The sequence below is a fragment of the Anabrus simplex genome, chromosome 5 (assembly GCF_040414725.1).
Source record: "Anabrus simplex isolate iqAnaSimp1 chromosome 5, ASM4041472v1, whole genome shotgun sequence".
NCBI classification, from domain to species: domain Eukaryota; kingdom Metazoa; phylum Arthropoda; class Insecta; order Orthoptera; family Tettigoniidae; genus Anabrus; species Anabrus simplex.
The window spans coordinates 101,354,856-101,382,249 of NC_090269.1; the positions used below are offsets into that span (position 1 = coordinate 101,354,856).

General features: G+C 41.1%; 2 protein-coding genes across 4 annotated transcripts in view; both read left to right on the plus strand.

Annotated features, from left to right (window-relative positions):
• LOC136874378 (leucine-rich repeat-containing protein 15) overlaps positions 1 to 5,985 on the plus strand; it is a 56,253-nt gene extending 50,268 nt beyond the window's left edge. The window contains exons 4-5 of the mRNA XM_067148013.2: positions 5,235 to 5,871; positions 5,973 to 5,985. Of these exons, the coding sequence (XP_067004114.2) occupies positions 5,235 to 5,871; positions 5,973 to 5,985 (650 nt within the window). The remainder of the gene's footprint in view (positions 1 to 5,234; positions 5,872 to 5,972) is intronic.
• Positions 5,986 to 5,994: 9 nt separating this feature from the next.
• The window catches only part of LOC136874653 (toll-like receptor 6), an 82,984-nt gene continuing 61,584 nt past the window's right edge, over positions 5,995 to 27,394 (plus strand). For 2 of the 3 annotated variants that reach the window (XR_011018298.1, XM_068227735.1), the window contains exons 1-2: positions 5,995 to 6,549; positions 20,713 to 20,902. Coding sequence is in view for 1 of the 3 variants with exons in the window: in XM_068227735.1 (XP_068083836.1) it covers positions 6,110 to 6,549; positions 20,713 to 20,902 (630 nt within the window). In the remaining 2 variants the exon portion in view is untranslated. The remainder of the gene's footprint in view (positions 6,550 to 20,712; positions 20,903 to 27,394) is intronic. The other variant, XR_011018299.1, reaches the window with a different exon arrangement.

Sequence of the window (27,394 nt, forward strand, 5' to 3'; positions counted from 1 at the left end):
AACAACAACAACGGTAGAGGGGTCGTCCTTAACAAGAATGGTGATATCTTACTGAGCACAGAAGAAATATGGAAAGAATGAAAAGAATGTGTACAAAATGTTTTCATGGATTGCAGAAATGCGGACCATGGTGCTTGGGCAAATGACGGTATGGATATCACACGTGCAAAAGTGGAGAACCGGTATGCCAAGAGAACAGCGAAGAAGTCGCCAGACCCTGATGAGATAGATGTATACTGAAATACTGAAACTGATGAGAAAGAAAAATCCCTTTCATTATCGGATGACTTATTCAATACTATTCATTGAAATGGAACCATTCCTCGCGACTGGCTCGAAACAAATTTCGTAACGTTGTCTAAGAAAGAAAATGCAAAACTCTGCAATGAACATAGAACAGTTTATTAGTTTGATAAGTCATGTTCTGAAAATATTCCTAAACGGTCTGCATTCGAGAATGTATTATAAATGTGAGGAGAATATCGGAACCTCGCAGTTCGGCTTCAGAAATAGCTTTGCTCCTAGAAAAGCATTATTTAGTTTGCAGGTGTAAATCCAACGGTGCCGGAATATCAGTGTCGATGTTTTTGCTTGTTTCATAGACTACGAAAAAGCTTTCGATACGGTCCGCCATGACGAACCCATGAACATTCTTCGAGAATTAGGGCGTGATGGGCGGGACATCCGTATTATTGTAAATCTCTATTGGAACCGGAGTGCTGACATAAGAGTTGATGGTCATGTCTCGGAAGAAGTGTCAATAATGAAAGGAGTTCGCCAAGGCTGTATTATTACACCAAAGCTTTTCAACATCTATGAGGGCGAATCAAAAAGTTACACTAGCTCGCCGCGAAAGCACGACAATCAACTCGGCTTCGTATTGTGAACCGTTGAACCGGTTGCGTAAGGCAATTAAAGAAAAGCGGCGTGGAAAATTGAGCACCGGTGTGATTTCGTTGCACGATAACGCAACACCTCACACGGACCACCAAACGTCCGAAATGCTGCAGCGATTCAAGTGGGAGGTATGGCAACATCATCCATACAGTTCAGACCTAGCGCCATGCGATTATCATGTATTCGGTAAGCTGAAAAAGGATCTCGGTGGACGACGATTCCGAAATAATGAGGAGGTGAAAGCAGCTGTCTCCATGTGGTTACAATGCGGATCACGCTACAGTAACTGCTGACACTTCCTATAGAAAGTTTGGTGTTGTGTGCTGTGCAGAGCGAGCTGGGCTGAATGGCGCGTCAACTGGATGATCACTCCAAATTGAAGGTGCGTGCAACGATCAGATTTCTATGGTCTAAACAGCTCAATTGCATGGACATTCATCGTGAAATCAGTGTTGTATATGGCGAGCGTGCAATTTCTCGCCCAGGTATTGTAAAGTCTTATAAGCAATTTGACGCCAGACGCACGGATCTCACGGACGAATATCGCAAAAGCAGGTCCGCAACGTCCAGTGCCGTTACAGATGTTGACCGTGTGGATGGAATCATTAGAGAGAATCGGCGCATAACACTGCAGGAAATTGCCAGCATGCTGAACATTTCGCATGGCAGTATGTTCTCCATTGTACACCAGCACCTTGGATTTCGTAACTGTGTCAAAGATGGGTCCCACTTCTGCTCAGCGATGTTCACAAGGGACAACGTTTCCAATCGTCACTGGCATTTTTGCAATGGTATTATGTGGAGGGCAACGAGTTTCTGCGGCGGATCATCACAGCGGATGAAACGTGTGTCCACCACTTCACCCCCGAAACAAAGAGTACATCAATGGAATGTGTGCACACTACACCACCGCCACGAAAGAACGCCAAGGTATAAACTTCAGCAGAAAAGGTAATGGGGACAGTATTCTTTGACATGGAGGGTGTGGTACACGTGGAATTTATGCCGAAAGGTACACCAAAGTCCTAAATGCTGCAGTGCTTCAAGTGGGAGGTATGGCAACATCATCCACACAGTCCAGACTTAGCACCATGCGTTTATCATGTGTTCGGTAAGTGATTACATAGCGCAGGAGGTTATTTCTACATATCCGGAATCGAAAAGTTGGTTGACCGTTCCGAGAAATGCTTACAGTCTCTTGGGGACTATGTTTAAATGTGAACTTTAATTGTATGTTGTCATATCCGTGTTGCCCATGTGTAGGTGGTTTCATGAATGGCCATTACTTTGAAGTGTAACTTACTTTTTGATTCTCCCTCCTATTCATAAAAGAGTTTTCGGGAAGTTCAAGGAGTTGTGGTTAACGAAGTCATCATAAATAATATCAGGCATACCGGTACCACTGTGCTACTTGTAACCAATCTCCAGGATCCACAGGAACTACCGATACTTAATGTTATCATTGAAGCCAGCAACGCCATGAGCTTGAGGATGAATGTACACAAGACCAAGTGGATGGCTGTGAGTAGGAAAGAAGACGGTATTCTGGATAGTCCCAAAGCAGGAAAGAACCGGATCGCGAGGGTGGCATCATTTAAATACCTGGAATGTCACATTAATTATGACTGCGGCCTTGCTCCTGAGATCTGTTGCAGAATTCAATCAATCAATACTGATCTGCATTTAGGGCAGTCGCCCAGGTGGCAGATTCCCTATCTGTTGCTTTCCCAGCCTTTTCCGAAATGATTTCAAAGAAATTGGAAATTTATTGAACATCTCCCTTGGTAAGTTATTCCAATCCCTAACTCCCCTTCCTATAAATGAATATTTGCCCCAGTTTGTCCTCTTGAATTCCAACTTTATCTTCATATTGTGATCTTTCCTACTTTTATAAACGCCTTTCAAACTTATTCGTCTACTAATGTCATTCCACGCCATCTCTCCGCTGACAGCTCGGAACATACCACTTAGTCGAGCAGCTCTTCTTCTTTCTCTCAATTCTTCCCAACCCAAACATTGCAACATTTTCGTAACGCTACTCTTTTGTCGGAAATCATTCAGAACAAATCGAGCTGCTTTTCTTTGGATTTTTTCCAGTTCTTGAATCAGGTAATCCTGGTGAGGGTCCCATACACTGGAACCATACTCTAGTTGGGGTCTTACCAGAGACTTATATGCCCTCTCCTTTACATCCTTACTACAACCCCTAAACACCCTCATAACCATGTGCAGAGATCGGTACCCTTTATTTACAATCCCATTTATGTGATTACCCCAATGAAGATCTTTCCTTATGTTAACACCTAGATACAATGATCCCCAAAAGGAACTTTCACCCCATCAACGCAGTAATTAAAACTGAGAGGACTTTTCCTATTTGTGAAACTCACAACCTAGAACGGGCCAGAACTTCTTTTCAGAAACTTAGAAAACTTTTGACAAGCCGTGACCTTCCAGTTATACTACGAACATGACTACTCCGGTGTTTCGTTTTCAGCACCCTACTATACGGCGTTCAAGTATGGACAATGAGACCATGTGCAAGAGAATGCAAGCGTTTGAAATTTGAACGTACCGAAGAATGCTGCAGATACCTTGGACAGCTAAAGTGACCAATATACAGTAGAAGTTTTGCACCGTACGAACAAACAACGAATAAACACTATCAACAATGTTCGACTTATGACGATATTCGCATATTATTATTATTATTATTATTATTATTATTATTATTATTATTATTATTATTATTATTATTATTATTATTATTATTATTATTAGGCCTATTTCTTTCTTTCTTTCTTTCTTTCTTTCTTTCTTTCTTTCTTAATCTGTTTACTCTCCAGGGTTGGTTTTTCCCTCGGACTCAACGAGGGATCCCATCTCTACCACCTCAAGGGCAGTGTCCTGGAGCGTAAAACTTTGAGTCGGGGGATACAACTGGGGAGGAGGATCAGAATCTCGCCCAGGCTGCCTCATCTGCTATGCTGAACGTTGTGGAGGATGGGAGGATTGGAAGTGAATGACAAGGAAGAGGGAAGGAAGCGGCCGTGGTCTTAAGTTAGGTATCATCCCGACTTTTGCCTGGAAGAGAAGTGGGAAACCGCGAAAAACCACTTCTAGGATGGCTGATGTAGGAATCGAACTCGCCTCGACTCAGTTGACCCCCCGAGTCTGAGTGGACCACGTTCCAGCCCTCGTACCACTTTTCAAAATTCGTGACAGAGCCGGAAATCGAACCCGGGCGGCCTCCGGGGGTGGCAGCTAATCATGCTAACCACTACACCACAGAGGCTGACTGATTATTATTATTATTATTATTATCATTATTATTATTATTATTATTATTATTATTATTATTATTATTATTATTATTATTATTATTATTATTATTATTATTATTATTATTATTATTATTATTATTGAATTCCTAATATGTTTTCATGTGATAAGATATAAATTTCTATTGTATTGCTATCACTTTTATTCAATTAATGTACCAGCCGAGTTGGCCGTGTGGTTAGGGGCACGCAGCTGTGAGCTTGCATGCGGGAGATAGTGGGTTCGAGTTCCACTGACGGCAGCCCTGAAGATAGTTTTCCGTGGTTTCCTATTTTCACTCCAGGTAAATGCTGGGGGCTGTACCTAATTTAAGGTCACGGGCTCTTCCTTCCCACTCCTAGGCCTTACCTCTCCCATCGTTGCCATAAGATCTATCTGTATTGGTGCGATGTAAAACAAATTATAAGCAAAAAATATTAATCTAAGTAAATGCAACATAACAGAATCTCTGCAAATGATGTTATGGCAATAATGCATTGCAAAAATCATGTTGAAGACAATCACATTAATATTTTCCCCGTGTAAATGATGGTTTATTGCCCGTTTCTATCTCTCACTCTCTCTTTTTTTTTTTTTAATATAGCCCACTGCTAGTCGAAGATTAACTGCTGTTTGTCTTTCCTCCATGTTAAGAAAATGTTATCAAACCTTGTCAAATCTTTTCAAATCTTCAGCAATGTTAAACAATCTTTGACAAGATCTGATAATTTTCTTGTGAAGCACTAAATTGAAAGAAAATTTGAGGTGTACAACAGGTATTACGGAAATTTTAATCTTCCTTCATGGAGAATAAATTATAGACGCCTTCAGTTCTTTGTCATTTTCACACTGCTCCCCTCCTTCATACACAATACCACAAAGGATTCCCCTCAAGTTTTCCATAGGGTTAAGGTCTGGAAAATGGCAAAGCATTCCATTACATATGATGACTGCAGTGACTGTAGTGTGTAATGATTGATGTAAAGGCGCTAAATCATTTTAATTTTCTCTTTCAGATCTATTCAAGAACATCCCATCTATTAAAGTCGTCAATTTAATGAAGAACAAATTGGAGAGTCTACCTCATGGAATGTCGAATGTGAAAAAGCTCGACCTGTCATATCAGTCTTCCGTGTTATCAATATCTGATGAAGTAGTATCATCCTTGCAGAACATCACGAGCTTAGTCATCAATACACACATTAAGGCGAATATTACAAATATTTTCAGGCTGCCACATTTACACTCACTCTCTTGTCGGGGATGCTGGATACATGAGCTTGAGATACCGAACAGTCACCCTTGGAACAACGATCAATTGCTTGTGCTTGATTTAGGTTCTAATAATCTGTCATCCTTACCAAGACTTGTGTTTGAAAAATTGACTACTCTATCCACGCTTTCATTGGATAATAATCTATTTGTGGACTGCCCCTGTAGTCTCCTCAATTCAATCAATAGTCTCCAACATCTTAATTTCTCCAAAAATTCCTTGAGCGAAATTCAACCGTATTGTTTTTCAGGACTCAGAAACTTAACTACCCTAGATTTATCATGGAATAAGCTAGACGTGCTGAAGAATTCAACGTTTGAAAATGTTAAGAACCTGCAATACCTCAATTTATCACACAATTTTCTATCATCCATCCAAGAGTACGCTCTATCAAGTATGAATAAATTGATGTTTCTCGATCTATCGTACAATAAATTGATAGAAGCACCGTGCATTAAAATAAATCGTTTGGACAAATTAGATTTGTCAAATAACATTCTCAAGAAGGCCAACAATTTAGTATCAATAAAATATATTTCCTATCTCGATCTTAGCCGAAATAACATAACGGAGCTTAAACTGGGAAGAATCAAAGTTCTGAATTTAACGTACAATGCCATGGAATTCATTCCCGACGACATGTGGAAACACCTAGAAAGTGTGAAGGTATTAGATTTAGGTATGAACCACTTTCTGTGCTGCCATGACAATTTTACGGTTCTTCAACATAGACTTAACACTTCACTGGAGATCGTTCGTAATCTGAATACGACTGGACCACTTGATTGTTTCCCAGATACTCAGTCTGCAAGAGTTCTACTGCCAACCTTCAAAGATCGGGACACTCTATGTTTCATTGAGATAATCAGTGTAACTTTACTCGTCGCAGCGCCCCTTGGAGCATTGTCCTTCATCATAATCTTCTTCACTGCCTACATTTATTATTACAGGTTCGAGTTCAATTACATAAGGTTTCTGCTAAATAAAAAGGAGAGCGAACAGATAAAAGATGACGTCGAGGCCATCGGCTGTGTTTATGACGCCTTTGTTTGTTTCAGGTAAGTTGGATTAACACTGGTATCAATCCTTCTTCTTCTTCTTCTTCTTCTTCTTCTTCTTCTTCTCATACTAACGTGGTCTTAAGCCAAGTGCAAATTCAGCAACACCGGCTCGTAAAGCCGATTTGAATTCACCCGCGAGCAACTGATAAAATGAAAACGCCGCAAGATTTCGAATTATGTTTTTTTTTAATTATGTATTAGTATGACCAACCCTCTAACGCCAAAGGAGTAACGTTAGAGCCTGCAGGGCCTGCAATGCAGGTTGGCTCGGGCCTTTAAGTGGCGCCGCACACATTCATTCTTCATTCATTCATATCCTAAAGGCAAGGCCTTGTCGCTGCAACCACATGTCTCTCCTCTGCTGAGCGTTTCAGGTTAACATATTTCTATCAAATTCAATCTGTCCATCACGGAATCCAGATACTTCTTCCTCGGCCTTCCTCTTTCCTTCTTACCCAGAAGTTTTCCTTCCAGCATAGTTGTGAGGAATGTGTTACGTCGAAGTGTGTGGTCAAGGAATTTGGTTTTCCTCTTTTCTACAGTATTGATCAATTCCCTTGTTTCATCTATTTCCTTAAGGACCCTATTGTTTGACTTTTTCTGTCCGACTTATTTTCAGCACCCTCCTCCATATCCACATTTCCATTGCTTCCAGGCGTTTTATATCCTGATTTTCTAAGCCACATGTTTCGACCCGTACAACAAAACACTCCACACATAATTTTTGGCAAATGATTTCCTAATTTTAATGTTCCTACTTGTCAGAAGCTGTTTCTTGTTACTGAAGGCTTGTCTAGCTAGAGCAATCCTCCTCCTGATTTCTATGGTGCACTTGTTGTCCTGAGTGATAATCCTTCCCAAGTAGTAAAATTGACTTGTTGCACAGTTTGATCACAGTTGATTTCTTGACAACTAATACTACATTACCCGGAAATAAATAAAAATAATATATATCTAGCCTAATATCACCCTGCACAGAAATGATCAGGGTGGTTATGTAGAATCAGTCGAATTTAAAATTAAAAAATTGTACGTAGAGGAATTGTCACTTGATTGCATCTACCAGCAGTTTATTGTGTCGAGTGTAACACAATACAGCTATAAACAATGCTTGCCCTCGCAATACTGCGACAAGTTCCTCAGAAAAGTCCCGCACCAAATTATTGAAAAATGATTACAGCAATAAAAATCGATACCAAAATATCCTTCAGAAGAAATGTAGGAACACGTGAAGCAATCCTGACTTTACGTCTGATCTTAAAGAATCGAATCAAGAAGGGCAAGCCCACGTACATGGCATTCGTAGATCTAGAAAAGGCATTCGATAATTTTGATTGGACCAAGCTATTTAATATTCTGAAGGTGATTGGGATCAGATACCGTAAACGAAGAATTATCTACAATCTGTATAAAAATCAGTCTGCAGTGATAAGAATCGAGGGCTTTGAAAAAGAAGCAGCAATCCAGAAAGGAGTGAGGCAAGGCTGCAGTTTGTCCCCCTCCTTTTCAATGTTTACATAGAACAGGCAATAAAGGAAATCAAAGAGGAATTTGGAAAGGAAATCACAATCCAAGGAGAGGAAATCAAAACCTTCAGATTTGCCGATGATATTGTTATTTTATCTAAGACTGCAGAAGATCTCGAGAAGCTGCTGAATGGTATGGACGAAGTCTTAAGTAAGGAGTACAAGATGAAAATAAATAAGTCCAAAACAAAAGTAATGGACTGCAGTCGAACGAAGGCAGGTGATGCAGGAAATATTAAATTGGGAAATGAAGTCTTAAAGGAAGTAGAAAAGGTAGTAGAATAACTAACGATGGCAGAAGTAAGGAGGACATAAAATGCAGATTAGCACAAGCTAGGAAGAGCTTTCTTAAGAAAAGAAATTTGCTCACTTCAAACATTGATATAGGAATTCGAAAGATGTTTTTGAAGAATTTCGTATGGAGCGTGGCATTGTATGGAAGTGAAACATGGACGATAACTAGCTGAGATAGAAGCTTTTGAAATGTAGTGTTACAGAAGAATGCTGAAGGTGAGATGGATAGATCGAATCACAAATGAAGAGATACGGAATCGAATTGGCGAGAGGAGATCGATTTGGCTAAATTTGACGAGAAGAAGGGATAGAATGATAGGACACACCTTAAGACACCCAGGACCTGTTCAGTTGACTTTTTTTTTTTTTTTTTTTTTTTTGCTAGGGGCTTTACGTCGCACCGACACAGAAAGGTCTTATGGCGACGATGGGATAGGAAAGGCCTAGGATTTGGAAGGAAGCGGCCGTGGCCTTAATTAAGGTACAGCCCCAACATTTGCCTGGTGTGAAAATGGGAAACCACGGAAAACCATCTTCAGGGTTGCCGATAGTGGGATTCGAACCTACTATCTCCCGGATGCAAGCTCACAGCCGCGCGCCTCTACGCGCACGGCCAACTCGCCCGGTCAGTTGGCTTTTGAAGGAAGTGTAGGTGGTAAGAACGGTAGGGGTAGACCAAGGTATGAATATGACAAGCAGATTAGAGCAGATGTAGGATGCAATAGTTACGTAGGAATGAAAACGTTAGCACAAGATAGGGTGGCATGGAGAGGAGTTGCATCAAACCAGTCTATGGACTGATGACTTAAACAACAACAAACAACAACAACAACCAAAATATCATATTTCAGTTAGAAAATGATACTTTGATGATGTGTAGTGCACCTGAGATCGTATTATGCACAAATTTTGCTTAACATTTAACCTTTGACCCACATTTATTGGACAACAATGTGTAACGCCAACAAGAAACTGGTGTAGTAGTAGCAATCAACTAACTGAGTTTCGAACGAGCTGAACGAAGTTAATAATAAATTAGGGGCTTATCTGCTGTGCTGTTCGATATTTTTCAAACTTCATTTGAACGGGTTTTGATTTAATTTCGTTCTTTTTTTTTTTTTTTTTTTTTTTTTTTTTTGTAATAGAATAAATTATAACCGAGACTTCGGTATCAGTTGCAGAGTTACTGAAAAATGGAACCAATTAAAATTAAGTTCGAGCATCTAAGTGGTGCCTGGTTGGCATTTCTGTAGCTCACCTGTTAAACTACGGAAGTAGCCAAATAAAACCTATTAAATATTGCTACGTGCCAGCCCCGTGGTAGCTCCCTACGGTACTTCCAGGGAGGGGCTGATGGCTCAAACGACCTGAGATCTTCCAGCCGGCCTTTCCGTGTATTATTCTCGTCGGCCGGCTTACCTTTGAGTTTCTTGGAGATTCAGCGGGAATGTTCTGCCCACCGCCGTCTCAATCTCTATATACTGCCTGCTCTGCGTTGCGAGAATTGCGTTCACAGCTACATTACAGATGTAGCACCCAGCACCCAGTACATATGTTAAATGAATGAGAGTTCGTCCGTAAGATCAATATAAAATGAGAAATAATCCTCAACATGCAAGTAATTGAGAAGATAATACAAATACTGAAGCTAAAATTTCACTTTTGAGTCTGATTTAAGATGTAGAAACGTAAAAATTATGAAAAATCTTACTAGTTACAGTAGGTGTATAAGCATCACCCCACTGGAAGTAAACAGCAGGAATAGTGAACTTTTTTTTGGAAGTCCCTTTACAACAAAACACAACTGTTTATTCGCGACAGCAGGAGATTTTCCAATATCTACGCCGTATACACCCTCAACATTGACCACGCCTACGAATTTGTTACTGGTCCGGTCGTAGAGGAGCCGTTCTTTAACAGTAATATCATCGGCAAACACTGTTACAATCCTCTCTGTTGGTTGGAAAGTTCAGATTTTTACAACCAGATTTTAGTCTTTCCTTCACTAATTGGGAAATCTCGACATCACACTGAACATTTCCCATGTACCTGTCCAGAGTACTTTGCGATGGAGCTGACACTAGACTGGAAGTCCTCCCATATTTGTAAGCTTTTGTGGATACTATTCTCCACACCACACAGAACCTTATGGTTTGTTCTGACCACGCGGGTATTGGCTTGCGAAAATTGATTATCATTCTGGGTTGTCTTCGAATTTCTTCTGCAGTCTTTTAAGTTCATTGTCCTTCTTCATTACCTTTTCTAGCAACCTCAGAATTCTCGATCGGAGCCTCTTATGATCTTCTGATGACTGCTATCATTATTACTCGTTGGGATATCGACTAGGATTGAGACATCATTTTTCACATGGATTTCGTGCTCGATACACTGCTCAATGTATTTCTTGTGGTTGAAAAGCTTGTTCCCTCAAGGATTTGTTCTGAAGAAATCGCTCTCTGGTCTTTCGTGGAGTTATTTTTCTGGTTTGGAGGTAAAGGGAATAATTCGAAAACTGGCTATGTACAACATCTGGCTTCAGTACCTTCCTCTTACAGTTTTCTCGGTAATCCCCATCACTAAAATGCAGGCTAAAAACACGAGAAAAATCGGGTAGAATACATTCAATACCCTTGTTTGATCCTTGCCTTGATATAGCGTTAAGCCAAGCCATTTTCTCTGAAGTTCTTTTTTTTTTTTTTTGCTTTACGTCGCACCGACACAGATAGGTCTTATGGTGACGATGGGATAGGAAAGGCCTAGGAGTTGGAAGGAAGCGGCCATAGCCCCAGCATTTGCCTGGCGTGAAAATGGGAAACCACGGAAAACCATCTTCAGGGCTGCCGACAGTGGGATTCGAACCCACTATCTCCCGGATGCAGGCTCACAGCCGCCTGCCCCCTACCGCACTGCCAACTTGCCCGGTATCGAAGTTCTTTACTTGAGGAGACTTCATGAAAGCTCACACCTGAAGAATTTGGATTCCCTTGGTTTTATTTACGGAGAGGAACACAACAATTCACCATTTTACAGCCAGAAGCACATACATAAATATTCCAAGTACACGCGCGGGAACCCAATAACGTTTGTACGGAGATAAGCTGGGTATGTTAGCTGGCGCCCCTAGCGGAGGTTTGCGATACTGAGCGCTCACGCTAAGGTGCATGTTAACCGCATAGCATAGAGCAGGCAGTATATAGAGAATGAGACGGCGGTGGTTCTGCCTCTAGTGACACGTGATATGAGCCAGAAATTTCTGGCTCATATCACGCGAGCTATAAAAAGGGAGGCTAGCCACCGACAGTCAGTCAGTACTGGACCCATAGTGACAGTTGGGCACCGGGGTGGAGTCAGTGGGTTGGAGTTCAGTGGCTGTGCTGAGGGCGAGAGAGGTGTTGGCTGTCGCTAGTGACCCACCGAGGTCCTAACGAACAATCTGTTGTCCTGGTGTCGGAGAGACCAGTGAGTGCGTGAATTGGAGACGACAGAACGGAAGACTGTACTGTATGTTCGTGTATTTCTGTGGACTGAGCCAGAGCGAGGGAAGCCAATATCACGAGTGTGAAGGTAAATGGACCTGTGTTAATGTTCGCTGTTGTGAGTATCGTCCTGCTGTTGAATACTGTTGAACTGTTTAGTTGTTCATTGCAAGTGACTGTGTGAATTACTGGACTGTCTGTGGAAGCGAAGCAACGAACAGTCATTGTGTGTTGTGTAGCCAGTGGCACTGTGTTCAAATCCAGCTGTCTACGCACAGCGTTTGTAGGAGGTGACTGGACTTGGGAAAAGTGAAAGTAAGGCTTAAGTGTCCGCAGGTAGGACCTGCTACTGCGCCATAAGGATTAGCAATTGATGAATAGACTTGTAATTAGTAAGTGTGGCCATTCATAACTGGTTAGAATTTTCTGTGTTTAAATATGTGTGTGTGTGCATTTATTAGGTCATCGTTAAATAAATTAGAGTAATGAAACATATGGAATTTTATTCGTAACAATATTATCCTTTTAATATTCTTAAGATAACGAATAATCCCTTTGTTTATATAACTTCACAATATATTGCGTTACTTCTACCTGCTGTAATTAAATTTATATTAGTTATTTATAGGTTTTTACATTTTTTAGGGGGGCACGAGTTTTTTTTTTTTTGTTTTTGGCAGGAAGGTCCGTATCGCATTCGTTACACGCCTGTTTAACGTTCATATACCCGGTTCACTTGTTTCGGACCACTCTGTATACAGTTTGAGAAGTATGAGTAAAGAACTGGTATCACAGATCAAACTCTCTCCACCGGGCGAGTTGGCCGTGCGGTTAGAGGCGCGCGACTGTAATTTTGCATCCGGGAGATAGTGGGTTTGAATCCCACTGTCGGCAGCCCTGAAGATGGTTTTCCGTGGTTTTCCATTTTCACATCAGGCAAATGCTGGGGATGTACCTTGATTAAGGCCATGGCCGCTTCCTTCCAACCCCTAGACTTTCCATTAGAGATATCTGTCGGCGCGATGTAAAGCCACTAGCAGAAAAAAAATACTTTATCCAGACGATGTTATACAGTACAGAGTATCAAATAAGTTACAAGATTGTGAGTAACTAGAAAAAGACGTCGATAACTTAGTGAGATGGAAAGACAGGGTGAAAAGTCAGATTGTACGGTTCATCAGGAGGACAAGTCCTCTTGGTTTTAGTTACTGTGTAGATGAGGTGATAGTACGTCATGGAGATCACAGAGTACAAGAACAATGTAACTGGGCTGAATTACAGTTACCTGACAAATATTTTAATTGCAATTACAGTTACTTCATTGAAGTAAGAATAATTGAGGAGCTATCTGACTGTGAGACAGCAGCTCCGGTCTAGAAAGCCAAGCATAACGGCCGAGAGGACTCGTCGTGCTAACCACACGACACCTCGGACTAAGCAGCGGTCGCTTGATAGGCCATGGCCCTTCGGGACTGTTGCGCAATGGGGTTTGGTTTGGTTTTTGAAAGACCTGGTGCGTATTTTCAATCAATTCCGATCTCTTTTAGTAATAATAAATAATAATGATAATAACAGACTAACAAAGAGAATCTTTGAATTCTTCAGAGAGAGGAAGAAAGGGCTGAAATGGTTTCGAGAAGTGAGATTGGACTTGACGAAGATGGGGGTTCCGGAATATGATATCAGGGACAGAAATCAATTTAGACAGCTCATGAAAACGTTCCGTGGTTTCCAGGAGACTGGGGAAACGTTAGTGAGAAAAGGGAGGTCTTATAGATAAGAGCAGAAGAAGGAAGTAGGAAAAAGGATGAACAGATACCAGCAGAGAGCGAAGACAGAGAAGGCTAAAAATACTGCAGAGCTTGTCAAACATGGACCATAGATGGCCGAAACGAAAATTTAAAAAGAATAACAATTCTCTTTTTGAATAAACTGAGCAAATTGGCTGTGTAGTTCAAGTCAAGTAGCTGTGAGCTTCAGTGGCGTATGCTGGTATCAAGATGGGGGCTACCACTACAGTAGACTTAAGTTACCCCTTTCGATAGTTGAGCTGCAGCCAATAACCACCGGAGAAGCCTGCTGTGTTGTCAAGGCTCCTTCGCAAGCTACTGCCCAAGCCTACGCAACTGCCAGCACTCAACAACTGATCAGTGGAGATGGTAGCCTAAGGTTTAGCAAATTAAAGTCCGGCTTTCTGGCTAAATGGTCTGATAAGCCCGGTTCAATTTTCAGAATCAACCCCTTTACACTGTTAATTCCCCTGGCTTGGGGATTGGGTGTTTATGATGTCTTCACCATTCATTCTAGCCTCATTAGGTCACCCCAAGCCTATACAGATGCCATACATTATTATTATTATTATTATTATTATTATTATTATTATTATTATTATTATTATTATTATTATTATTATTATTATTATTATTATTATTATTATTATTGTTACGGAGATTTCCGTGGTAGTTAGAGGTGAAAGAAGGTGCGGGGGTGAACAGGTCTCAGGCTACGAAATTAAAGTTAATTTAAAATTTAACAAGGTTATATTTTCTTTGTAAAATCAAGAAATAACAAGCATGGCAGGTACAGAGTAGCAAAGCCACTATTCGAGAATGTACAATTACAGAGTTACAGGATGGGCTCCGAGAGCCAAACCCACAATACTTGAACAATTAGCCCAATCTTACGATATACAGAAATTCAACAAAGGGGCAGAAGACCCCAATCATGCCCAGGAGCACTTGCTCCCAATTACACAGTAAAGCCTCCTCGAACCATACAACACTCAATTTTCGAGAAAGAGCCACTCGCTCTCAACTTTAAGCCTATCAAAGGCCACACCAAACTCCACCTTCAAGTTGTCCTCTAAGGACATAGACACAGGGGTAAAATACCCAACCTACTGAGGCCTATTAGGTGAGAAAAAGGTTAATTACATGAACTCTAAAATAACCATTTGAGAGGAGGCGATCTGCACTCCTAATACACTTGTTTAAAAACCTAATCTGGCACTAGGCCGCTAATGCAAGGGCTAATCCCATACTATAGAGGTGACTTAAGAAAGAAACAATTTACATTACTGTTACGGAAGAATCGGTTGAGAAAAATAAGTTCACCTCAAAACAAAATGAGTGGGAGCTCGAGAGGGTTAAGCACTCTCTATCCCAATATGTAGTTTAAAAGATAGAATAAATACAAAGTGTCTTTACATTTTAGGGAAAGTTACATGGTGGAAACGCTTCGGACCCGCCCCGAGAGTTAAACTGCTGAGCTAGCAAGAAAAGAAGTTATTAAACGGCCATTACCTTGTTGTTGAACTGCTGCCCGAAGAAAGAGGCGCTTCCCGCCCCCTGCTACGTACTTTACACACCAAAAGCTGTTACTGGAGTGGCCCGGAGACCCGAAAATCAGCAGTTTATATACTCTCGCGGAAAGTTCGAGGCGTTTTTGGAATGAGAACACCCGCCCACAAAAACTTTATTGGCTAGGGTTAAGCAAGATATTCAAGTTGGGGAAGACACATCAGATTTGTCAGAAATTAATTAAAGAAATTCGGGATTGGCTAAATACAAAACAAGGGGAAAGAAAGGGGTATACAGCCAACTTAAACAATAACAGAAAGAAATTTAACAAGAAACAAACTTTTGAAATAAAAATTTCTCCAAAAAACAGTTCTTTCACTTCGCACTAGGGTGCACCATTGTAGTTTTTCAGTAGTGTCCTCTAGAAGAGAAAGTTCACACTTCTTACTACAGGTAAAACAAAAATACATCAAAAATGACCCAGTTCAAAAACTCCAAAATTTCCAAGTAGTGACATCTTCTGAGAAACTTGAAAATTAATCCAGTAGATAAAGTTCAGACTTCCTCCAGCAGAGGAGTTTCAACTGGCGCAAATTTTAAATTAGCGGTGTGGAGGTGTACCGCCCGGTACAATTATTATTATTATTATTATTATTCGTTTCGGCCGGCTGTGGACCACGTTAATTCAACCGTTTGCATCCCTGAGCTTTAATTCTTTGCCAGTATTCCCGCAGTCGCTATCTGTGAGCCCCCTTTCTTTCATCAGTCCACTTCTTGCCTGTCTTCAACTTCGGCTTTTCCCGGAAGCGCTGGTACGCTCGAACCTTCTTCCGGAGAGGAACACGCTCCTGGATGTCTTCATGTGTGATTCCTATATCTTGAAGGTCTTTTTCAACTTCGATGAATCAGGGTCCCTTGGTTTTCTTGTTTACAAAGTAGGATAAGATCTGGTTGGTCAATCTCTGCGAGCTCACCAAGTATTATTATTATTATTATTATTATTATTATTATTATTATTATTATTATTATTATTATTATTATTATTATTATTATTATTATATTAAATAAAAATGTTGAATGTTACAGCGGTCGTACCCATCGTTCACTGGTTAATTAGCTTCCTGGAGATCAGTGGTGGTGTCCGACCTATGATAACGTGTTCGCTTGCAACCAACAAAAGAGAACACTAAACCTGAAAGACTGCATTTCATTTTAGCAGATCTACCTATAAAAATAAAACTATATTGCCCCTCTTACAACAGCCCTGTAGTGTCTTCCTACAAGGATGTAGAAGTAAACGGGAGTGAAATACCAGCGCTCTGTTATCTATATAACTAGCAAGATATCCGTGCTTCGCTACGGTAACTAGCAAGATATCCGTGCTTCGCTACGGTATTATACTGAAATTTATAATTGAATGCTTAACGTTTTATATACACTGACTGACAGAGCAAATGCAACACCAAGAAGGAGTGGTTCGAAAGGGATGAAAGTTGGGGGAAAAACAGAGACGGCACGGACGAATAATTGATGTTTATTTCAAACCGATATGCAGGTTACACAATGCGCACGGCATCGACTCAGTAGGATGTAGGACCACCGCGAGCGGCGTTGCACGCAGAAACACGTCGAGGTACAGAGTCAATAAGAGTGCGGATGGTGTCCTGAGGAATGGTTCTCCATTCTCTGTCAACCATTTGCCACAGTTGGTCGTCCGTACGAGGCTGGGGCAGAGTTTGCAAACGGCGTCCAATGAGATCCCACACGTGTTCGATTGGTGAGAGATCCGGAGATTACGCTGGCCACGGAAGCATCTGTACACCTCGTAGAGCCTGTTGGGAGATGCGAGCAGTGTGTGGGCGGGCATTATCCTGCTGAAACAGAGCACTGGGCAGCCGCTGAAGGTACGGGTGTGCCACCGGCCGCAGCACATGCTGCACGTAGCGGCGGGCATTTAACGTGCCTTGAATACGCACTAGAGGTGACGTGGAATCATACGCAATAGCGCCCCAAACCATGATGCCGCGTTGTCTAGCGGTAGGGCGCTCCACAGTTACTGCCGGATTTGACCTTTCTCCACGCCGACGCCACACTCGTCTGCGGTGACTATCACTGACAGAACAGAAGCGTGACTCATCGGAGAACACGACGTTCCGCCACTCCCTCATCCAAGTCGCTCTAGCCCGGCACCATGCCAGGTGTGCACGTCTATGCTGTGGAGTCAATGGTAGTCTTCTGAGCGGACGCCTGGAGTGCAGGCCTCCTTCAACCAATCGACGGGAAATTGTTCTGGTCGATATTGGAACAGCCAGGGTGTCTTGCACATGCTGAAGAATGGCGGTTGACGTGGCGTGCGGGGCTGCCACCGCTTGGCGGCGGATGCCCCGATCCTCGCTTGCTGACGTCACTCGGGCTGCGCCTGGACCCCTCGCACGTGCCACATGTCCCTGCGCCAACCATCTTCGCCACAGGCGCTGCACCGTGGACACATCCCTATGGGTATCGGCTGCGATTTGACGAAGCGACCAACCTGCCCTTCTCAGCCCGATCACCATACCCCTCGTAAAGTCGTCTGTCTGCTGGAAATGCCTCCGTTGACGGCGGCCTGGCATTCTTAGCTATACACGTGTCCTGTGGCACACGACAACACGTTCTACAATGACTGTCGGCTGAGAAATCACGGTACGAAGTGGGCCATTCGGCAACGCCGTGTCCCATTTATCGTTCGCTACGTGCGCAGCACAGCGGCGCATTTCACATCATGAGCATACCTCAGTGACGTCAGTCTACCCTGCAATTGGCATAAAGTTCTGACCACTCCTTCTTGGTGTTGCATTTGCTCTGTCAGTCAGTGTATAATCCACCGAAATTTGCGATCTGACTCGTTTTCTGAGAGATTACGGCAAAGTTCCTCCCATTTTTCAATCTTTCTTTCCAGCAATCGATTTCGTACTTCCCGGGCTAAGTCCGGGTATTCTGCCCGGTTAGTTGGGTCCCTAAATCTTTGCCATTTTTCCTATAAGTATTTTTAATATGGATCAAATCCTTGAGGAAATTCGGCGTGGTGTCGTCTTGGGTGCCTTGACGGTACTGAACCCGCGTAATTTAGACATTTAAAAGTCCCCCCCCCCCCTCCCGTCGGGAAGAAAGGTTTGGTTACGGTTGCTGGTACCGGTGCAATTTAATGCTCCTCACCCAGCCGTTTAGTGGAATTTTGTATTTAGTTGGAAAAAGTATAATAGTATAGTGAGTTATTAGAGATTGGTTGTATAATTATTAATGAATTTGCAAAATTGTGATCAGTAAAAGTGCGGATGTTGGCCGCCCATCCAATGAGTGATCGGACTGCATTCGTAGTCATTATCCGGCCAGGATCCGTCGATTGCATTATTATTATTATTATTATTATTATTATTATTATTATTATTATTATTATTATTATTATTATTATTATTAGGGTGGAGTGAATTTTCCGAAAAAATACTTGTTTATTTATTAGTAACGGAATCAGTAACTATCGTGACTGTAACATCTTCAGTTTTTGAGATATGTGCCATAAAAGTAATTCAACTCATTTACACCCCCACCCCCAACATGATTTCCCCCAAAAATGCGTTTTTCTTTGTTTGTAAAGGAGATCCAAATACCAATTTTCACGACTGCAACATCTTTCGTTTTTGAGATAATAGTATCTTCATACAATTAATTCAACTAATTTTTCGGTTCTTCCCCCCCCCCCCCCCCCTAAGTGGATTTCTGAAAGCAAAAAATGCATTTTTTTAAGGAGATTTCAAATCCTAATGTTCACGTCTGTAACGTCTTCAGTTTTTGAGATATCAGTATCCTAATGAAAAGAATTCAACTTCATTTTCAGCCATTTTTACCCCACCTGAGTGATTTTTCCAAAAACAAAAAGTACATGTTTCTTTATTTTAATAGAGATTAAAAATACCACTTTTTACTTCTGTAACATGTTAAATTTTTGAGATATACTGTAGACATGCTCATTTTAAAATTTCACCCCCTTTTCAGTTTCCCTTAAGTGGAGCTTCCGAAAATAAATCACCTGTGTTTCTTTACTTTTACAGGAGATTCCAAATACCAATTGTTACGTCTGTAACATTTTACGTTTCTGAGATATACTGTAGATATAGTCTTTCTTAAAATTCACCTCATTTTTCACTCCTGTTTAACCCCCATTAATTGGATTTTCCAAACAAAATATGTGTTTCTTTATTTTATAAGGAGTTTCTAAATACTAATTTTCAGGTCTGTAATGATCTTCAGTTTCTGAGATATAAGTATCCTCATTAAAGGCATTCAACCCCATTTTCACCCCTCTTAGTGGGGTTTTCCAAAAACAATACAATATGTGTTTCTTTATTTTAAAAAGAGATTCTAAATACTTTTACATCTGTAAACTTTTAAAGGATTGGGATATAGATCCACTCGTTTTAAAAATTCACCCCCTTCTTTTCACCCACATTATTTGGATTTACCAAAAATATACGTGTTTCTTTATTTTTAAAGGAGATCCCAAATACGAAATTTCAGGTCTGTGATATCTTCAGTTTCTGAGATATAAGTATCCTCATTAAAGGCATTCAACCCCTTTTTCACCTATTTTCACCCCTCCTATTGGGATTTTCCGAAAACAAAAGAATACGTGTTTCTTTATTTTTAAAGTAGATTCTAAATACCAATTTTTACATCTGTAAACTTTTAAAGTTTGGAGATATAGATACACTCATTTTAAAAATTCACCCCCTTTTCACCCTCTTAGCGATGGAATATCCAAAAATCCTCCCTTGACGAGCACCTACATTGTAATATAAATGCATCCTCAAAATTTCATTTCTTTATGTCCAGTAGTTTTGGCTCGGCGATGATGAATCAGTCAGTCAGTCATCAGGACATGTTCTTTTATATAACTGTATAGATGTCACAAGTATGAGATGAGGAAGTATGTACGATGAGTAACGCATGGTTGATAGCAGTGGCGATCTGACGGAACGAAGCGTAGCACAGCTATCAGCGCGGTCTCAGCACTTAAGGGACATACGTCAGCAAGCCGCACAAGATGGGTCGAGGGGAGAGGGGCAAGAGTCTGGGCTTCAATATCAGTCTCGGATGCCTTGCTCTCAGAAATACGTGCGACGTTTTTTCTCATTGCTTTCAAGTTTTGTAAATGGAACAATGTGGCAGATGCTTACATTATAATGTTTCAGGTTTGGGCTTCATCGATAGTCTTGGTAGCGCTCAGTATACGCCACTGGTGAGCTTGCATTTGGAGATAAAGGGTTAGAATCCGAATGCTAGCAGCCCTGAAGAGGTTTTCCATGGTTTCGCTTTTTTTTTTTTTTTTTTTTTTTTTTTTTTTTACACCAGGTTAATGCTTGGGCTGTACCTTAATGAAGGGCATGGTCAGTTTTCCCTCGCCTATCCCTGTCCTATCCCGTCACTGTCATGAGTCTGTGCGACGTAACAAAAAAGTAGGATAAAATTGTATTTTTCAATACAGACATACAAATATCTTAAATAATTTCTAATTATTTCTGTTTCAAGTCAGAATAACTACGCTTGGGTTGCTGGCCAACTTCTTCCTAATTTAGAGAAGGAACCTTATAGATATCGACTATGTCTACATACTCGAGACTTTACACTTGGGGCTGCAATCGATAAAAATGTGACGGAAGCCCTGAAAAAAAGTCGGAAATTCATCTGCGTCCTGACGAAGCCCTTTCTTAAAAGTAAGGTGAGTTCACAGAAATTATTTATTTACTTATTTATGTATGTATTTATTTATTTATTTAAACACAATAATGTTATTGGCTTTATGTCCCGCTAACGACTTTTACGGTTTTCGGAGAGGTCGAGGTGCCGTAATTTAGTCCCGCAGTAGTTCTTTTATGTGCCAGTAAATCTAACGACACGAAGCTGGCGTATTTGAGCACCTTCAAATACCACCGGACTGAACCAGGATCGAACCTGCCAAGTTGGGGTCAGAAGGCAAGCGTCTCAAACGTCTAAGCCACTCAGCCCGGCTATTTATTTATTTATTTATTTATTTATTTATTTATTTATTTATTTATTTATTTATTTATTTATTTATTTATTTATTTATTTATTTATTTATTTATTTATTCCACCGACAGAGTGTAACCCCAATTATAGGTAGCTTAAATAAGATACAGTTTACAAGCACTTTATGAAATGAAATTTAAATAATATATAGAAAAAAATAGAAGAGTAAATGTAACTTTAAATTCTCCAGTCTGTGGAACACTGAATACAGTAACTACAACCCTATAATATACCCCTTAATATTTGAAAGTTTCTATCTTTGTCAAGTGCCAAGTAGTACATCCTTTCTAGCTGCTGTTTTAACAAGGAGTGCCTTATTGCTTTGAGTTTTTGGCTTCGTAATTTGCCATGATTTAATAATAAAGACTAAAAAATGTCCAGTCTGAGCAGAGTGGCTGCGCGTGCTAACACCCCACGGCTATGGAACCAAGCTCTGCATTCGGGATACGCTTGGGTTCGAACCCCACCGTCGGATGTCTTGAGAATGTTCTCTGGTTTCCCATTTTCACTTCCAGGCAAATGTCGGGACAGTTCCTATTCATAGGCCACAGCCGATTACTTCTACTATTTCCTTTCACAATCATTCCATGTGTCTTCATTAGCTCAATTGAGGTTGGTGTCAGGAAGGGCATCCGGCCGTGAAAACTTGCCATATAAATTCATCTCACCTCATCCCTAACCCTGTATCAGGGCCTCTTAAACGCCCAAAATCTCACGCGTGCAAATTGAGGCGCGGAGTTCCTGTGCACAGTGCATCGGTCCCATTCGGCTCGGCTCGACTCGGCTCGGCTCGGACGAACGCTTCGTCTCTGGTCTACTCGGCTCAACTCGGCTCGGATTTGGAGCGCTACGGAGCAAGTGAGGAAGAGGAAGACAGGCGGAGCGAGCGAGACAGGCGTGGGGAAAGAGAGAGACAGCCCTATTGCTCCAAATCGAGGAGTAGGGGTCTGCACTCTGGTCAACCAAGCGAAGTCGTATTTTGCACCGTGCACTCTGAGAGGCCCTGGTATAAATGAAGAAACGGTACTAAGGGGTGGACAAACATATTCAAAAATGTCCAAGTATCTGCGAAACAAATAAAGTCTGTCCCCGTTTCAAATCGGGCGAGTTGGCCGTGCGGTTAGGGGCGCGCAGCTTTGAGCTCTCATCCGGGAGATAGTGAGTTCAGCCCTGAAGATGGTTTTCCGTGGTTTTCCATTTTCACACCAGGCAAATACTGGGCCTGTACCTTAATTAAGGCCACGGCCGCTTCCTTCCCATTCCTAGCCCTTTCCTGTCCCATCGTCGCCGTAAGACCTATCTGTATCGGTGCGTCGTAAAGCAAGTAGCAAAAAAATCGGGAAAAATTATTAAAACTTTATATTAAGCCTACTTGTGGACCAATAGCTCGCCTGGCGACCATGAGATCATAAGTCTACATTGTCTGATACCATAATATTCAGGAACAAAATAAAATAAGTATAACTTTAAATTCTTCAGTCTATGGAACACTTACAGTAACTACAACCCTATAATATTCTTCTTCTTCTTTCTTAATCTGTTTACCCTCCAGGGTTGGCTTTTCCCTCGGACTCAGTGAGGGATCCCACCTCTACCACCTCAAGGACAGTGTCCTGGAGTGTGAGACTCTGAGTCTGGGAATACAACTGGGGAGAAAGACCAGTACCTCGCCCAGGCTGCCTCACCTGCTTTGTTGAACAGGGGCCTTGGTGGGGGATAGGAAGATTGGAACGGATAGACAAGGAAGAGGAAGGAAGTTAGGTACCATCCCGGCATTTGCCTGGAGGAGAAGTGGTAAACCACGGAAAACCACTTCCAGGATGGCTGAAGTGGGAATCGAACCCACCTCTATTCAGTTGACCTCCCGAGCCTGAGTGGAGCCCGTTCCAGCCCTCATACCACTTTTCAAATTTCGTGGCAGAGCCAGGAATCGAACCCGGGCCTCCGGGGATGGCAGCCAATCACACTAACCACTACACCACAGAGGCGGTCAACCCTATAATATACCCGTTAAAGTTGTCGGTAGTACTGTACGTCTGATACCATGGTTAGTTGGTTCGAGCTCCGTTGGTTGGAAATGTTTTCACCAGCAGGTTAGGGAAGGTGGTGATAGATATACAATTTCTAATCAGACTGCGTGCCAAAAGTCTAGATTCAATTCCGAACCTCTCTGCAATGATCGTATGGAGTGAGGACATTTGACGCTGTCTTCCGTTGGATGGAGAAGTTAAGCCTTGAGCAGACCCCTTGGTTCTATTTGAATGGAGTAGGCTATGTGCTGGAATATGGTTTCATCCTCTCCCTTCCTACTATCATACATCACGCCATTCATTTCATCTCATTATCTCCTCTAAGTAGTTTGAGGTCAGGAAAGGCATCCGATTGTAAAAACTCGCTACGAAGATTCGTTCTCGCTTGATAACCGACCCCATAGATAAACGGGACAACATGGGTTGAACACATACACTTATAAACTAATCCATATATTTAAAAAAATTATGGAAACTAAAGTCAGTCAGTTCGGCCTTTCTATCCGGTCGATTTCCTTAATTCTTTTTTTCTTTTTTAACTGAAAGGTATTCATGCACAGATTTGTCATCAGGTACTATAAATTACTTAACTTCCGCCTTCCTCAAATTATTTGATTTTTTCAATTTTTTGTCTCTGAAGCAATCATATCTTTGGTTCTAATTGAGGCACGGAGTTCGTTTTAGCCTAAGAACACTCAGTGGATCAAGCTCTTTCATTTCAGCTCTTAACTATTCGAATTGGTTGATTCTGATGAAAGTTATGGGTGCACATTTAATTTGACGTCTCATTTCTTCTACATTTTTTCTCATTGAAGCAATCATATCTTTCGTTCTAATTGAGGTACGCAGTTCGTTTTGGTCTAAAAAACACTCAGTGGATCAAGAGCTTTCTTTTGAGGTGATAACAACTTAAATTCGTAGATTCTGAGGAAAATTATGAGTACATTTGTCTCCATGACGAAGATCTTTGAAGGACTTTTTAACAGTTCGGCGCGTAGTGTTGTTCCAAGGAACGTTTAATTCAATTTCTTTGTGTGATGCATTTTCAAGTGTTTTGTTGACATAATATTACATTCTATTACCGCAGCAGATAATGCGCTTTATTTCATTAACTCGAAACTTTGCAAATACATCCGTGAGGATAGTAACGAACAACACCATACTCTGTACATTGCGGGCGGAGCCAGCGGGAAACTGCTAGTAATGTTATTAATTTTTACGTCCCACTAACGACTTTTACGGTTTTCGGAGACGCCGAAGTGTCGAAATTTAGTCCCGCAGGAGTTCTTTTACGCGCCAGTAAATCTACCAACATGAGGCTGACGTATTTGGGCACCTTCAAATACCACCGGACTAAGCCAAGATAGAACCTGCCATGTTGGGTTCAGAAGGCCAGTGTCCCAACCGTCTGAGCCACTCAGCCAGGCCCCAATAATTAGTTTCAGATATTATAGATGAATTTATCTTAAAGCTTTTGAAAATTTTTGTTTAAAATTTGGGACTGTCCCGCGAGTGTCAAACAACAGTCCTTATGACTTTCCAGCATTTTAATTGATATTTTTGTTTGAGATGTTTGAAGAAACAGTAGAACACACAATGTTAGGAATGTGTGTATTTGTCCAAACTTCTACAGTTTTCTTTCTGAATCAGAATTGACTTTGCATAGGATAGTTCCTCTAATCAGTAGATAATGATCCAAAAAGGTCATTTTTATAAATAAAATCAGAATTGTGCCTGTTCTTCGGTCAGAACTTAAAAAGGCAGTATTTATGTGTCAACCACATCCAGAATAAGAAAATGCATTTTTTTAAATTTCCATTATGTATGTATGTATGTATGTACGCCCATCACAAGAAAATGGTAGGTACGTGTGCTAGTATTCCATTAAAATAAACATGTTCCACGTATCAAAGACACTTTGGATCGTTACTGGGAAGATAAGATGTAGAATAGCCATCGTTCGTGCGAAGTAACTCGAGGTAGTGTGCACAGAAATGTCCAAATTTTCCCGCAAATAGAAGTACGATAGACAGTCGAAAAATTAGATTTCCTAGTCTTCCATCTGTAGGAAATGTTATTGATGAGACAAAAAATTATGTGGGCAGAAATGGGCGTTAGAAGTTCGTATTTCTATTTGCCCCACTGTTTCACGAGTTTGATGAATCCCTAGTAGTAAAAGCACAGTCTAATATTAGACTGTGGTAAAAGTCCATGTTCTGGGTATGGATGAATGTCACTGTCGTCATTAGTGGTAAAGAGGCATCCTTCTAGCGATCCCTTCAATGTAGAGAAAAAGTGAAGTTGCTGGGTAGCAGACTGGGACTATAAAGGACGTGGTACAGGCACTCCACAGTATAGTTTTCAGTTGTTGGTGTCGTATGGGGTTCTCGCGTTGTCGTGCAAAAGGATGGCTCGTGCTGTGAGGATGAGAGATCTCTTCCATTGAATGGAACTCGTCCATTCTCCATTGTGTGTGTCTATGATGGGAATAAATTAATAGTTACCAATATATAAGTTTCATTTGAAAGACATATACCGGTATATGATAATTTGATTTACCCAAAGGGAAGTTTCACACCATTTTCTTTAAAAATAATTTATATTTGAAGTGTCGGAGAAAAAAACAACAGGTAAGTCTACTTCTGAATGAACTCGGAAAAATTGAAATTTTAATTTCAAACCGTTACCAGTTAAACAAATAAGGTATAACTCCCGAGAAGGCTCGCCAGGATAAATAACATAGTAATCATAACTGACGGTGGGCAAATAGACTCTGCCATTAGTTGAAGATTACGCCAATGAAATGTCGTTCCCGTAATTCAAGACAGCGAGAAGTTATGACCAACTTACGGGGGATAAAAAGACCGAAGAGAATGAGGCAATGTGAAAGAATAAGCATATGAAATAATTAAAAAAAACAATATCTCGCTGTCTTGAATTATGGGAGTGACTTATATATGAACACCAAAGAGAAATACGAACATGTTGAAACAGTTCAGACGTAGCGATGCAGTAATTACGTAATTCTGAACACTGGAAAGCATAGATTGCGCCACTTATGCTTTAATATGAATAGAAAATAGAGGCCTAAAGCCGCGCGACTTATGATTGAATATTAATAAGAAATAGAAGCCTAAAGTCGCCAGCGGCTTCTAATGTTTGCTTGTTCACAGACCAATGGTTTTGTCACTAGTCGGACCTAACGAATCCAGCCCAGATTTTGTCAGTAGCCGGACCTAACCTACTCAGACCAATCGCTTTGTCACTAGGCATGCAATAATTACGGATCTGAACACTGTAAAGCTTAGGTTACGACACTTATGATTTAATATTAATAAGAAATAGAGGCCTAAAGCCGTTTCGCGGCTTCTAACGTTTGCTTGTTCAGAGACCAATCGCTTTGAATAATGACATGTTTAAATGGTTCAGAGGTAGAGGTGCACACTGGTCCAGGGAAAAGAAATGCTGAAAAATGATTTCATACACACACATAAAGAAGAATACAGAAAACAGGAACATTTATGCCGACACTGAACGTACCTTAATGGAGATCAGCAGCTGCCAGAAAGAGATTGTGGTATAACTTGCACTAACAGCGACATCCATTTTGAACAATAACTTGTTGTTTACCATAGCAACGAAAAGAATAATTAAACATCGCGTGCAATCAGTGTCCTCCCCTTCATCGCCCAAGTTAGTACCTGGAGGAACTAATTTTAGTTGTTGGTACGTCATACTAGAAACTAATTAAAGTTGGTACCGGTACCAGGAAGTAATTGAACTGACTTACATCCTAAATGACAAATGAACATTAAACAGCGGTTCTGCGCTGGTCAGCCTTTATGGGAGTTGTACCACAAATAAAAATGTACAGAATCATATGCTTTGAATGTGGTAAACTGAATTAAGCTTAGTCCAGTGCCCAGTATATCACCGTTAATCTATTATGACAAAAAGCTGAGTTAGGTTACCCGTTTTTTTTCTTTCTTTTTTTTCTGGCCCTTCATTTTACCTCCAATGTTACTCACAGTCAGCTCCATCATTCAATGAAATTGTTATTTATTTCACGTCATGGAAGGAGGAACATGGAGGAAATCTTCACCCCTTCGGGAAGTGTTCGCCTCCTAACGAAA